The 14745-nt window shown below is 39.5% G+C and overlaps 1 protein-coding gene across 6 annotated transcripts in view; it reads left to right on the top strand.

Moving 5' to 3' along the window:
* Window positions 1–7: 7 nt before the first annotated feature.
* CARNMT1 (carnosine N-methyltransferase 1) overlaps window positions 8–14745 on the top strand; it is a 39059-nt gene continuing 24321 nt past the window's right edge. For 2 of the 6 annotated variants that reach the window (XM_025210652.1, XM_014522526.2), the window contains exons 1-4: window positions 8–104; window positions 2014–2209; window positions 3256–3419; window positions 13227–13367. In XM_025210652.1, the coding sequence (XP_025066437.1) occupies window positions 2021–2209; window positions 3256–3419; window positions 13227–13367 (494 nt within the window). In that variant the 5' untranslated portion in view covers window positions 8–104; window positions 2014–2020. The other 4 variants (XM_025210650.1, XM_025210653.1, XM_014522521.2 and 1 more) reach the window with 3 other exon arrangements.

Below are 14745 nucleotides of genomic sequence, written 5' to 3'. Positions count from 1 at the left end.
GGGCGGCGGGAGCCGCGCGCGCCGGGGGCCGAGCTGGAAGCGGAGGAGGAGCGGCTGGAACGGGAGCACTTCCGGAGGATCATCAACGCCTTCCGCTACTACGGGTACTCACTGGGCCCACGCCGCTTGGCGCCCTCTCCTCTGACAATCCCCCGGGGTTCCGACGGCGCCTGCGCCACTGACCCTCCCCGGGGCTGCCCAACCCTGAGCTCTGGCTCCCTCACCCCTCCCTGCTGCTCGTCCACATGCTGGGTCCAGCCCGGGCAACAGTGGGGGGCTGCAGCAGCCTGCTCACTTCATCCCCAACCTGACGACCTGAAGCCACCCCTGTTGCTGCTGCCTCTGGGTTGGTGCCAGAGCTGCTCAGATCCAAGCCGAGGCTTTTATTTCCCTGTGTTGAAGATGGGGGTTTTCGTCTTGGATTGGAGTAAATCCAGTAGCTAAGGCAGCGCTTCCCAAACGTTTTCCTCAGAGCGACCTCATATATGACCCTATTCCCTTGCTCCCAACCCACAGCTCCCCTGCCACCCCATCTGGGGTTGGGACCCACAGTTTGGGAACCACTGTATGGCCTTTCCAGAGGAGTGAACAAGGGGAAAAAACCCACCCCTGAAACGAAGTTCTTTCTTTTTTGTGTAGAATGGAGAAATCCGTTTCAGCCCTAAAGAACAGGCTTTGGAGGTGCAGCAGATTCGTTTCTGTGTCTGTGCCCTTTTTGTTGCAACTGCCAGACCTTCGGTTGCTCCAGGCTCATAAAGCTAATTTAAGATGTTGTCACCCTACAGAGCAAGTGGGGGTTTTTGGATGTTTGTTTTGGGGGTTTGTGTGTTTTAAACCCGATCCACTGAAGTAATTCCCCAGACCCGCTATGCTGCAGTGGCTTTGTCTTGATAATGGAAGGCAAACATGTATGGGACCTTTAGGCTGGAATGGAGGTTTTGACCTCTTCTCTATTGTTTGCTGACAGTTTTAACTTTTTGAAGGCTGGAATAAAATATTGGGCCTTGATATGGGCACCTGTGACATGTATGGGAAACCCTACCATGTGATGCAGGGTGTTCCCAGCATCTTTGGCATTCCTTTTGTGTCATTCAGTTGAAATATCACCAGTTGAAAAATTAGTGTCAATAATGCGGTATCTATGTCTAAACTGTAGGGAGGTGGTGGCTGGCATCAAAGGGTCTCTCTGGAACTCTGGCTGCACAAATACAAAATTAGGAAATAAGAGGATCTTAACAGCCATGCTCTGAGTGAAATTATTCCGCAGATCAGTAGAATGAAATGCTGCAAACTAGAAGGCTCTGTAAAACGTCCTTAAAATGTCATGCTTTGAAAATATAAGAACAAAGCCATGTTACCTTACACATTTATGGTGTGAGTATTTATTAGCACAGGCTTAATTCATATTTAACAGCTAAGAGCCACACTATAAAGATCTACATTCATGCATTTTTGAGTAGTGTTCATGTCTTTGGATTTTTCATCCTGTGAAAAGTTAAGCATGCTTAAAAGTTTTGTGGGATTATGGTGGCATGAATGCAAATGGGTCTTGTGATAGTAACCATTTTATTAAAAAGTTGTCTTGTATATCATAGTTCATAATAATGTGCTCCTTATTTTTTCTGTGCACAATTGTGCACTATTTCCCAATTGTGTGTATTCCAAAATCAAGAAAAGAGATTTTAAAACATAGATCTCTCTGTAAACCAGCACCCCGATTGGTTGTGCATAAACCTGGGGATTTTAGCTATGCATGTAGCAGTCTAAAATCACCAGGTAGTCTGTAAAAATGTTGTGGAATTGTTTCTGATCTTGATTGGAGTATGAAATTAAAAAAAAAAGGCAGATTAAGGTACAGCATTTGATCATCATACTATATTTAAGTATGCGTTCTCTGCATTTTTCAAGATCATCATATGCGATCATATGCAATTTTATGTGATCATCATATTTAAGTATGCATTCTCTGCATTTTTAGTTCATGCTGACAACTTTAACTCTCTTATTTTCTAGAACTAATATGCATGAGCGAGTGAACAGAACAGAGAGACAGTTTAGATCCCTCCCAGCCAACCAGCAGAACCTACTTCCTCAATTTCTTCTTCACTTGGACAAGATTCGGACATGCATTGATCATAATCAGGAGATACTACAGACTATTGTGAATGACTGCCCACATATGTTTGAAAATAGAGAGTATGCAGAAGATGTATGTTAAGATTTTATTTTTGTATTTCATATTTCAAAAGGAAAAATGTTTGTTTGGGTTTTTCTTTTTAACCTTTACTGTTTTCACCTGGTGGTTTTAATTTTTCTTTTCTGTCAACCCATTTTTTAAAATTTTTATTTTCCTATTTGCTTACATCTCTCCCACAACATTTGCATGTGTTGCAGGATTAATCAATGACTAGCACTTTTTTTTTTTTCCAAATAAAGAAATCTTGTATTATTTTGTCCAGCAGTTTAAATAATCACTCGAGAACTGTCTGTGAGTCTGCTATGGCAAGTGTCAGTAATTGTTTGTATAGCACACCAGTGTAATAGAACTTTGGTGGAGTTCTAATTCCTTTGTAAGTTTGTTTTTGTTTTTTTTAAGTAGATTTTTAATTGGCTGCATTGAACATAAACAATGCTTTCTGTACCATTTTCATTTATAAAATTCTAAATCTCAGAATTTTAGATGTTAACTATTTTGGGCATTGTTATTCTGTAAAATTCAGTGTAATTTCCCCACTATTTGATAAACATTTTTCAGTGTGGCATATTTTTTTTTAACTTAAAAAAATGAAGTTTTGCACTTATGGAGATTAAGGGACTGGCAATGATGGAAACTGAAGTCCTCTTTTTTTGTATCCACAGGCTAGGTACAGTTCTGGGCAGCTCCAGTGTGAGCTTCTCCATGCTGCCTCATCAATGACCTGGAGGGAGATCCCTCTCAGAGGTTGTTCAGTCTCCATCCTAGCTAAGCCCTGGTCCTTTCCTGAATAAGGACTACAATTGTGCTCAATTAAGCCATATAATTTGTTGGTTTTCTGATGTGGACCCTGGTCTATTGAGGGCTGAGCTGAGACCACCAAACTCATTTCATTTAGGACTCTAACCTGGACTTGAGCCCTGGTCCCAGAGGTGAGAAGGCGAGTGCTTTATCAACTAAACCACCCATATAGCCCTTATAGCATGTCTGCGTTAAAATTCAGAACTGTGTTTGGGTTTTTTGGGGGTTTTTTTGCTAACTTTTCTTTACACTTTAAGCAGGGAAATGGGAAGATTATGCCAGCTTCAACATTTGACATGGATAAATTAAAATCTACTTTGAAACAGTTTGTAAGAGACTGGAGTGAAGAGGGGAAACCCGAGAGAGATTCCTGTTACCAGCCAATCATTAGTGAAATTATAAAGAACTTTCCAAAAGAGAAATGGTAAATAGTGTTTTGAATCTTGAGATTTATTTTTATGAAGGGCTTACACTTATACACTTAAAGGGGGTTTATAGGGTAAAAAAAGTTTGAAATGCAAAGTATAAAGTAAAGTTGCAAGTAGTTTTAAGTTAACTCAGAACATTTATGCTGTTGTAGAGAATAGTGGAGTAGGAAGTATAGAAAAAGGAAGATTGATGTAATGAAATAATGACATGGTCTTGGGATGATATTGAGCATCCGATATTTTTATCATGTGACAACTTTTTCAAAGGAGTATGGCTAATCCCATTGATTTAGCAGTAGCTAAGTAGAAGAAATCAAAAGTTCCAGGTTTGTAGCTGCCAGGGATGCTGTGGCAAGATCCATGTCTGACTGACTGTACCTGAAAAGAAGTTGTTACTGAACAGGAAGGGGAAATTTTAAAATTGGGTGATCCTTGATTGAAGGGGAAGAAGAAAGAGGAGACTTGTATCATCCCCACTATCATTTTATTATATTTAGAATTCTGTCTTGCAAACATTCAGGTCCAGTCTTGGTTGCAGACATTGGTTAAATTGCATCTTTTAAAACTTTTTATTGAGTGTATCTGAGGGCAGGATTAACTCTGAGGTGCTAGTTTGATCTGATATTACTTTAATATTACTTGTTAACATGGTATTCATGCAAATAGGGACTGAGTCTCAGTATAGCAAGAAGCTACCACAGGCCTTCTGCATAGAACCAGTCTGGAGGCAGATCTACAGATACTGTCTGGTGTTTTGTTCAGGTGTTTTGTGCAGACTGTCAACCATGGCGAACTGCGTGGTCGTGTCTTTTTGGGTTTTTTTGTTTTGTTAATTTGTTTGTTTGTTATGTTGTTTATGGTCAAATGCTCATGTCAGGGAGTTTACCAGATATTTTTTTTTTTTTTTTTGAGTTTTTACTTCTTAAAACTTATCTTAGGTGATGCTGTAGCACCATGCCTTACCTAAGAGTTTTTATGGGAATATTTCTAGTACACTAAAAAATATAACTTTAATACCTTTCCCTTGTTAGATGCAAGACATTCAAGAATGTCTTCAATTGTAGAAAAAACTATGGTAAGTTTAGTAAAAATATAAGTTAAAACTATATTTCTGTTTGTAAAATTCCCCCGTAAACTATGATAAAAATGAAAATTTGTCTTTGTAGGTTTTAATGGTTTATTACCTGGTTTTACATTTTATAGGTATGTTCATGTAGTTCAAACATAAAATGGTCAGTGGCGTTATCTTGTAAGAGATTTGTTTAGTACCAGCCTTTGTCTTAAAGGTTATGATCAGTTTTGTGTTTTGACTCGATGAAAAAGTTTTAGTTCAGATTTGTAGATGGGCATGGTGATGTGTCAGTACCCAGACCACACAGTTTTGTGACCTTGAACTTGCAAAGGCAAATCTGGTTGGCAGCAGACAAGTTTAATGAAAACAGTTGCAAATACACTAGTTTTTTAAACATGTGTACTCCAAGTACTAGGAAAAATCATGTATCATCATTTTATTTATTTATATATTTTGCCCTCAAATGAGAGCTTTTATTTAGAAATCCATTTATTTACATTTATCTCTAAATCTAAGTATTTACATTGCAAAAAGTGAAACCAAAATTTTTTAAACATGTTTATTATGTGCTTCAAGTGGTAGTGTATTCATTACCAACTAAGAGGTTAAAGCTTTGCAAAATTTAAATTCTGCTTTATATGAAGCCATAAGCAGTGTTTTTATAATATCAAGTACTTGTGATAGTGAGGGGAATAAGTGTCATTTCACTTATGTATAAGAACAAATTGGGCTTCTCTTGTGGTTTCCATCCATGTTTGGTTAGGAGATCTGTTTTGTTTTGTTTTCTTTTTAGGTGTTTGCTTTTCTTTAGAGATGTAGACATGTCTGGTAACTAGCTTACATTAGCGTTTCCTGCATAAGCTCACTATTGAAGAGTGCTTCAGTTGTACGTAGTACAGAAATAGTAGTAGAAAATAGTACAAAAATTACAACCATTTTTATGGTTATTTACATAATTCATTACGACATATTCGATTTTTGAACTGTAAAGCTCTACCTCTCTTCCTCTTATGCTGTTGTATTTGAAGTGCTTGGCTAAAGGACCCACAACTTGAGTAGGAGTAATGTGACGTAGTGTTTTCTGTGACAGGCCCTTTGTTCCTCCAGTGGTTGACAGAATTTGATCATGTGGTACACAGAAAAGTTGTTTCAGTAAGTTTTTGAGGGAAGGCTCGTGTTCGTTCTTATTTTAAAGAGAGAGCAGAGAAAAGCAGAAATGCTTTCCTTCATTGCTATTTTTCCACATTGCAAATTGTTCTTAATGACATTTCTTTTTAAATATATAACTTTGTGTATACTTTTCAAATATAAATTACTTTTCCACCTGACAACATGTCTTATCCAGCTGTTTTGACAAATACTTATAAAATACATTTACTAAACGTGTGTTTCTTATTATTGTTGTTATCTTGTTTAGAGGCATACAGACTTTTCAGATAGTAGCCTGCATTGAAGTATTTCTGGAAAAATGTCATTCAAGATAACTTTTCAGCTAGATGCAGTGAGTAAGATATTTTTTTAGACTTACCTAATGTCCTTAGGAACATTCCATTCAGTTGATAGTTCTCTTTTCCAAGCATCCTTGACTTTGGCTTTTCTGAAGGTAGCAATACTGTGTAAAAGTTTCATGATGTTAATATTGCATATGTAAAGTTGTGTACATCAAAACCCTAGATCTGTGTTCAATTGGCTCAAGCCAGAGCTTTAGACTTGCCTATAGGAAGCAATATTTTCAATCTTTTAAAGGAACTTTTGTTGACTTGCTACCATCTAGTACATTTGACACTCCTGTTCCTGTAGCTGTAGGACTACTGTGAGTATTCTGAAATGCTGATTGTGAATCTGTGGTTTCTGTCCCTTGGATTGTCTCAAATAATCTTAACCACAGGTTTAGTTAGATCACTAAGTCATTATTTGGGTGTACTCTGAGTGTAAAGTCACTTTATGTAAAAAAAAAAAAAAAATTCAAGTGTTTAATGTTTTTAAATTATAAACAAGTGTTTTTTATTTGTTTGTGTTTTATTATTTTTAAATGCTTGCCTTGTTAATTCTAAGGTTCAACTTAATATTTAAAGGTTCTTTAGAGCTCTTAAAATACTTATTTCTGTCTGTCTGTTGTACATTATGTCAGTTCTTTGTATCCAAGTTGGTTTATTTGCTGGAGACCAGAGGTCTTATATCTTCAGAGTGTTTTATTTCGGAATAGTAGATACGATAGGTCAGTATTCACTTTTTTTTCCTCATTTGTGTACTTTGGAGTTTCTTTTCAATGACCTCTAAGCTGGTAGAAAAGGGAACTTGCCTGGCATGAAAGAGCAGTGCCAACCTGGGTCAACTTTCAGGGTATTGGTAGGGAGGAGTGGTTTCAAGACTTAAGGGAATGATCACTTTACTGACCAGCATGAAGTCCTGAAAGATTTCTGGTAGTTGTATATAGATTTCATAAACTCATATGGAGCAAGAGATGTTTTTTCTCCAGCCAGGATTGATTGCAGGAAGTCAGGAAATGGGGAAATTTGAGATGAAGCCTTCAAGAATAGCCAGATGTTCCAGTGGAGGACTGCTCTAAGTATAAGGAGGAAGTTCTATTGTAGAAATATATACTTTCACCTACAAATAGCCTGCACTTAAGGAGCTGCGTCAAGCTTGGTAATGCTGATTGGCCTGTGTGTGTTGTGTGTATTGTGTTACAGGGGATAAAGGGAATAAGTAACAAGAAACATAAGACAGTTAATGAAAGCTTCCAAAATGTAAATAGCCTTTGTTGTACATGCAGAGAGCCTAGTTGGCGTAAGTTGCATGGGTTCTATTTGTGCTGGTATTGTGAGTAAAAGTATATGACTTTTTATTCTTAAAAAATTATTTAAAAAGCACAAGGTTTCAAAATATCACCCAGTTATATAGCCAGTGAAAAAGGTGATTTGACATCATGCAGTTTCATATTTTTTCTCTGAAGAAAATCCAGACCACATTGGCTGCTTAGTTCTCTGTCCAGAATACCTCCATCCACTGAGTTATAATTGCTTGTTTTTCTACTGTGTATAATAAGCTAGTTTTCATTGTTATTGTGATCCCTTGCCTAATTACTTTATAAGAAGGCTAACATGATTAAATCCTCTAATCCTATAGTGCTGGATGCATTCACTTCAGGCTCCCAAATAGTCCAGAATCCAAGAGATGAAAAGGTGATGTAAAGTCAGTTTTTCCCCAGACTTCTGTGGTGTTGTCATTCATATGTTTCTCTGAGTCTCGCCACAGAATCTTTATATAAAATAGTGAAAATGGCTTGATGGTAACATGCATAAAATCTGTCATGTCTGCATTTTTGCCACATTCCAAACCACAGGGCCCTGAAGTTGGCCACACTGAGCAAGCCCTCTGAACTCTTTACTATTGATCATGTTCTGTCTTAAAAGCTGCCTGTAGTAACAGAAAGAATAATATAACAAATGTTATATCTCTGTGAAGTTGTTGCTCTGAGGAAGTGTTATTAGAACTTGAAATACAGTGTAGGTTAAGAACCTGGACAAACTTTATTAGGCACTTTGCTTTATCCAGTGTGTTTGTTGATATCCATAAGCTAAATTACTTGTTCTTCATGCAGTTATCTTTTTCTCACTGTCTTTATAAGTGTTTATTTTCTGACTATCATCAATATCCAATTACTTACAATCAGAGGACCTGAAGAAATGTTTAACTGTTAAAAGTGGATAGTAGTATTCCAGTCATGAGTCATGAAGTAGAGCTGGGTCATGTAAGATGTTTCAGACATTTCTTCAATACCTCTACTATAGCAGTTTCTTGGATTGAGTATCTTGACTCAAGGGAGAAGCAGTAGTTTGGACTTTGGGATTTTAATCCATTCCCTAGTATAGCAATTGATTGTATTGTTACTAGATTATCAGGCAAGCCAGAAACATGTTCAATAATTACCTCTTTCCCGCCCCCTGGTGTCATGTGTTCTCCCCCCCCCCCCCCCCCCCCCCCATTTCCCATGGAGCAGGGGTGGGCGTCTGACCATCAGCTTGCCATGGATCAACTGATCTGCAGTAAGACCTGTGCCCTCCATCCCTTACTTCCAGCCAATTAACTTGCTACAGCTAGATTGTCTACGACTAAGATCTGGTCAGCCCTTTTCTTTACAGGATTCTGGATTAATAGTTTTGAAGTTCATTGTTTCCAAAGCTAGCTGGCTTTCCTTTATTCCTCTTCATGCTTAGGCTATGCCACAAATGGATTGTGCCAACTCTTGGAAGATCCAATCTGCTAAAATGAGCTTAAAATAATATGAAGCCTTTGCATATCATTTTTTTTACCTCCATAATCTGGAGAATTTAGGATTGTTGCATCTTTCATACCAGTCACATGTAGTTTTTTTTAAGTCTTATATATATGTAGAGACTTTGTGGCTAGAGATATATGAAAGGAAAAATGAGTTTTTATACAGTTTTCCTTGTGCAGACAAATCATCTTAAATTTTTGCTTGTTTGGTTTATCCTAGAAAAATAAGACGTTACCTCCTGTTTTTATTGGAAGACTCTATGATTTAGATTGAGAACTTTCCCAGATTTTAATTGAAGAGGGTATTAAATTTATATAGATATGTGGGTAAAATATTTTCTTTAAGTGGTTCCACTCTGATTCCGCTCTTAAGTGCACATGGAAAATTACATTCTTCTGAATAGCGGTTGTTCATTGGAGCAACACCTGTCCCCTATGCACTCTGTTTTCCATAATAGCACAGTGTGAAGTACAGATGTAAACTGATACTACACTGAGATTTTGTAACACTGAGTGCAAACTCATCTTACTGTCCGCACTCAGTCATATATTGGGTAAGAGGAACAAGGAGCACAGGACCAATCCCGCTTCAAGAAATAGAGATGGAGAACCTCTCCAAAACAGCCTTTGACAATTGAGATCTCTATTTAAAGATTCAGCACTAAAGTTTGGAAGTAGCTGTAAGTACCAGCCTAAAATAAGGAGGTTTGCCAAGCGCAATCCATCTTTGACATGGGCAAAATGCTCAGTACTAGGACCATATAGAATAGGTTGGAAACCTGTATTCAGCCTGCAGATGTGGAGCTTTGGTATTTGGTAGGTGGGGGACTTCAGCTGTAGAAGCTGTTACCGTTCCACTGTGGAGAGGACCCATGACAGCAGCAATTGGGTTTTAGTGCCCTCCCATCTCTGACCTGGATTAGCTCATTCTGGCCCATAACTGGAAAAGGTTGCCTACCTTTGATATAGAAAGCCTCAGTCAAAACCATTGCCTGAGTCTGACAGCTGAAAAATGCTTGGCCTGGTATTGGGTTTGTCTTTTATTTTGAGCGGCTCTGGGAAGTCATTGCAAAGCTTCGCTCAATAGCTCAGCCTTATAACAGCTAGTTTGATTTCTTATTGTATTTCAAACAACTCTTGATTCATTTGATCAGACATCTATATGGTCTATGGCAGGGGTTCTCAATCCCTGCACTGCAGCCCGGTCCTGGGCCACGGCAGGTCGGCTGCCTGACCAGAAACCAGCAAATCGCTGCGACCTCCCAGAGGTGGGCCTGGGAGGTGGGGGTATCCTTACCTGTCCTCCAGCTGGAAATTCTGGCTGCAGTTAACTGTGACTGCTAGTCTGCACTTTGTTGGACCGCGGCATGAAAAGTTTGGGAACCCCTGGTCTATGAAGTAGGTCTGCCTGTTTAAAAAATACTGAGACTCCTTTGTAAGATCCGGATCATAAACAGTGTCTTTCCTTTCCTTTCCGAGCAGTGAACCCTTCAGTAATGTTTTGCTTGCCATACTAAATTTTCTGGGGTTCTACATTCTGTTCTTTAAAAGGCAGCTTCCCAAATAGTTACAGCAGCACAGGCAGAGGCAACCTCATTTTTACATGCAGAATTGATCCTTGGAGCTCCTGGGTGGAAAGGCTGTTTCCATCAAATTTGGCACGTTCTACCAAACTTTTGATCATCCACAATTTGGAGCTTTAGGTAAACCCTACTAGGTTATCTGTCTAGCTTTGATCCAAACTCAAACATGCAAATGCTTGCCGTAAGCTACTAGGAAACATTGTGCTGTATTTGTTAGCATGCCAGAGTCCTCTGTGGTCCTTACAGAGGTGACTGAAATACGTTTATCTATCAAACGGACATAGCATCTTCAGACTGGTAGACTGATATAACACAAGTCTGAAAAGGCATATCCTTTCATTATTGCTGCAAATGAGGACCATTGGTAGAGCTGCTTCTATTCATGTTTGGGAACTCAGGAACTTGGCTATTGGATTCATTTGAAAGGCTTTTCTGTCCGTGAAAGTCTGTCAAAATCCTGTGTTTGTGGGCAGTTCCACAACAGAGAATTACATCAACTGACAAGTGGGCATCAGATCTTCAACCCTTTGGCAGGAATCAGTACCCTTGAGGAAAATGATATAATATGTAATAGCAGGTCGCTTTATAACACCACAGGAACAGAAACTCTGGGTAAATCCTGGTAGTTGTCCGACTTCCATGTTAGCCAATATGTTCCTGAAACCCTGTCCCTTCTCAAGTCAACAAAATCCTCATATGTTGGATGCTGAAGACCGAGTGAGACAGTCTCTGATGTACTGATTGTAGTGTTTGCTGAGACAGTTAAAGGGTAAATGGTACTGGAGTCTCATATGATTCTTGCTAGCCATTCTCTGATATACTGATTGTAGTGTTTGCTGAGAAGGTTAAAGGGTAAATGGTACTGGAGTCTTAAATGGATTTTGGATTGTGTTAAGTCTGGTTATGCTCTAGTAAAGGAATGTATCTATTCCCACATGTGCCCAAGACAAGTGATCTTTCTGGCCTCTCCAGCAATGTCCTCCTGTATGCAAAGTGGCACATAGAGTTCACCTTTTGTTGTTTTCTGCAAAGAGTTTTCAAGTTGGATGTTCACTAGGGCTGTGCAAAGCTTCGGTAGCCGATTTGATTTGAAGGAGATTTGGCCCAATTCAGTGGCCAAATCTCTGAATCCAAAATGAATTGGAAGACCAATTAAAAGGTCCGAATCGAATTGGCAGGCTCTGAATTGATTTGGAAAAGATTTGACGCTGTTTTGGAGATTTGGCCATAAACTAAATGGACAGCAGTCTTTGCCACACTGGACATAGCTGCCTCCAGCTGGTAAGTCTGTTGTGGGCAGAGGGGGGAGGTAAGGGGCATGTGGGAGGGAGGGATTGGGGTTGCCTGGGGCTGAGACAAAGCTGCCCAGCTGGAGCGAGGGGCCACAGGACTCGGGCGGGGGGGGAGGAATGCAGGATGCAGGCACGGCAGCATTGGGAGCGGGGGCTATGCCCTGCTGCTGCTTGCCCAGCCAAGGGGGTCAGAGCAATGCAGGCATAGCTCACTCTGGATGGAAGGGGGCAAGCGGCAGCAGGGCGTTGCCTCCACTGCCAGCCCTGATGTGCCTGCATCCTGTACTCCCCACCCCAGCTGGGCAGCTTGTCCCAGCCCCAGTTTCTTCCTCCCCCATGCCCCTGCTTGCCTCCCCCCTCTGCCCACCACAACAGACTTACTAGCTGGAGGCAACTGTGTCCAGCGTGGTGAGGACTGTTGCCTATTTAGTCTACAGCCGGATCTCTGAAGCAGTGCTGAATCTTTGGATCCGATTCGGCTGAATCGAATCAGAACGGTGATTTGAATTTCCTAATCAAATCACTGTCCCTTCGAATCGGCCAAATCTGAATCCTAAGTAAATACTTGCTGCTTCGCACAGGCCTAATGTTTACAGTCATGCAATCAGTTGTCCAAGTAGCTGAGCAGAAGCTAACTTAAGGCACCAGGGCTGCTTGCAGGTGTTAAAACAAAACAAAAAAACAGCACTTTACATTAAACTTAGCACGCTTTCACACCAAGCCCAGCACATGCCTAGAAGAGGTATCACGTTAGTTGGACCTGGCTCACCCAACTTCTCTATAGATAAAAGCACCAAAAAACCCCCACTAAAGAGCAGAAATTAAGATTTCTACACCCTCCATACACTACAATGGCAAACGAGGCCAGGCAGAGGTCAAACATAACCCCACTGGACCCTGTTGTTCAAAAGAATCCAATCTTGTTTGCATGGGATGTATGCCCTCAAGTGGAATCTGGAGCTGTGTGTTTTGAAGAACTACAACCACTATAGGGTTAGAAACTATTATAAAAAAGAAAAGCAGGCTTTGTAATAAGCTAAATGTGTTTTCTGTCATTTTCTAGTTCTACTTGTTTTGTGTTTCGAACTTCAAAAATCTACTAGTTCTGCAGTTGTCCTCCCCCCACTTCCTTATTTAGGGGACTGACTGGGTACAGAGAACTTAAATTCCTAACATTTGAAAACTTGACAGGTTATCTGCATACATCTAGAGAAGCAAATAAGGGCCAAAAGTATCTTTCCCCTCTCCTTTCTTTGTCATCCTTAAGAATAAATGCAACCCATTTTAACTGAAATGGTTTAAACTTTTAAACTGCTGAAAAATAATTGTTTTTTTTAACTTTGTATTAAACTATGGATATTTCACCTGTTTGTTCAGCATAAATGTCTGGATAGTGGACTGTTTTGATTTAAGGTCTGTTCACAGCTGGTCTGTTTAGCCTAAAATATTATAGGAAATAAATTATACGCTGTAGCATATTCTAATGTCATATATGAAAATGTATGACCAGATCTCTCTACATTCTGTTAATAGATATCAGATAAAGACTTAACTATTATTTTTGTTTTGTTGCAGGGATTTCTCCAAAGTTAATATCCTGGTACCTGGTGCTGGGCTAGGTAGATTGGCCTGGGAAATAGCTATGCTCGGTTATGCTTGCCAAGGAAATGAATGGAGTCTCTTTATGCTCTTTTCTTCTAACTTTGTACTCAACAGGTACTTAGCTTATATTTTACTTGCTGGTTGCAACGTATAGGTTCTAAGGAAGCAAAGTTGGTAACAAACAAATACTTAACTCATTGGTATACATTCTAAAATTCTAATGCAGGTAATCAGATATAAATGTGTGTTGCTTCCCTAATAAATTCCAAAGGAGAGGAAAATAGGGAATTAAAACAAGTAATGGGGCATCATTTTTTTTTTCTGCCCGCCAAGCAATAGCATTAGCCATTTGCTATCCCTGTTAGTTTCAGTGAGGTAGGCATCCTGTAAAATTTACAGTCTGTTTAGGGAAGACGTGGTTTGTTCCAAGTTAAGCAGCAATGAACCATACTCCAAATTACAGCAGTCACATAAGCCATACTACAGAACCATAGAATCTTAGAAAATTAGGGTAGGAAAGAACCTCATGAGGTCATCTAGTCCAAACTCCTGCTCAAAGTAGGACCATCCCCAACTAGATCGTTCTAGTCAGGGCTTTGTCAAGCCAGGCCTTAAAAACCACCAAGGATGGAGATTCCACCACCTCTCTAGGTAACCCATTCCAGTGCTTCACTGTAGTACTTCAGGTTTCTTTATTTTCCTGGAGACATGCACAAGTAGTTGCAATTAAGTTAGATTATGAAGTTACTCTTTATCTCTTTAAATGGCTTTTTATTGTGCTAATTTATATAATGGTGATGTTGGGATATTCAGGTCAATGTTTGAAATGTGCTGCATGATTTTATTGCCCTCTTTTATAGTGAGCTTGGAGATTGTATATTTTGCATGTCTATGGTAAGCAGTGGGGCCTTTTATATGAAAGAAAATGGGTTGGGGAGGAAAAATTATACCTGAAGTTTTATCTAAAAGTCATGGAGATTGTAGTAGCAAGAACAGCTTTGTGGTTAAGGCACAAAAAGGGCATTAGGTTCATTACATTGGCACTCTGGATTTCCTGCTTGATACTGAGCTGGTTACTTAATGGACTTACTCTTCTTGCTCACAGAGAGATTAAAAAAAGAATACCATATTTACTTGAATATAAGATCATGTTTTTCCCCCTAGTGGGCACAGGAGAGAAAAGCCCCTTGTCTTATTTTTGCATGCAAGGGGATCTCACTAAATACATTGTCTATTACTGTACTCAGTAATGGAAAGCAAGTATGAAGTTGATGAAATGCAGCCAACACTGAGCATGACTATAAAACACAATAGGTTAATGCAGCCGATCTGAATAAGACATGTGGTTGTGCCCATTGTGCTCAACCCCTTCTCTGCCAACTTTCAAGTCATGGTGAGCCACTATATTGCATACGTTTTAACTTCCTCTTCACTCTCACAACTGAGCTGAACCTTTCTTTCCCATTTCCAATTACTCCCATTTCTTAAGCCT

The sequence above is a fragment of the Alligator sinensis genome, unplaced genomic scaffold, assembly GCF_000455745.1.
Source record: "Alligator sinensis unplaced genomic scaffold, ASM45574v1 scaffold204_1, whole genome shotgun sequence".
NCBI lineage: Eukaryota > Metazoa > Chordata > Crocodylia > Alligatoridae > Alligator > Alligator sinensis.
The sequence above is the reverse complement of the archived record's forward strand: the minus strand, read 5'-3'. Positions and strand labels throughout refer to the sequence as shown.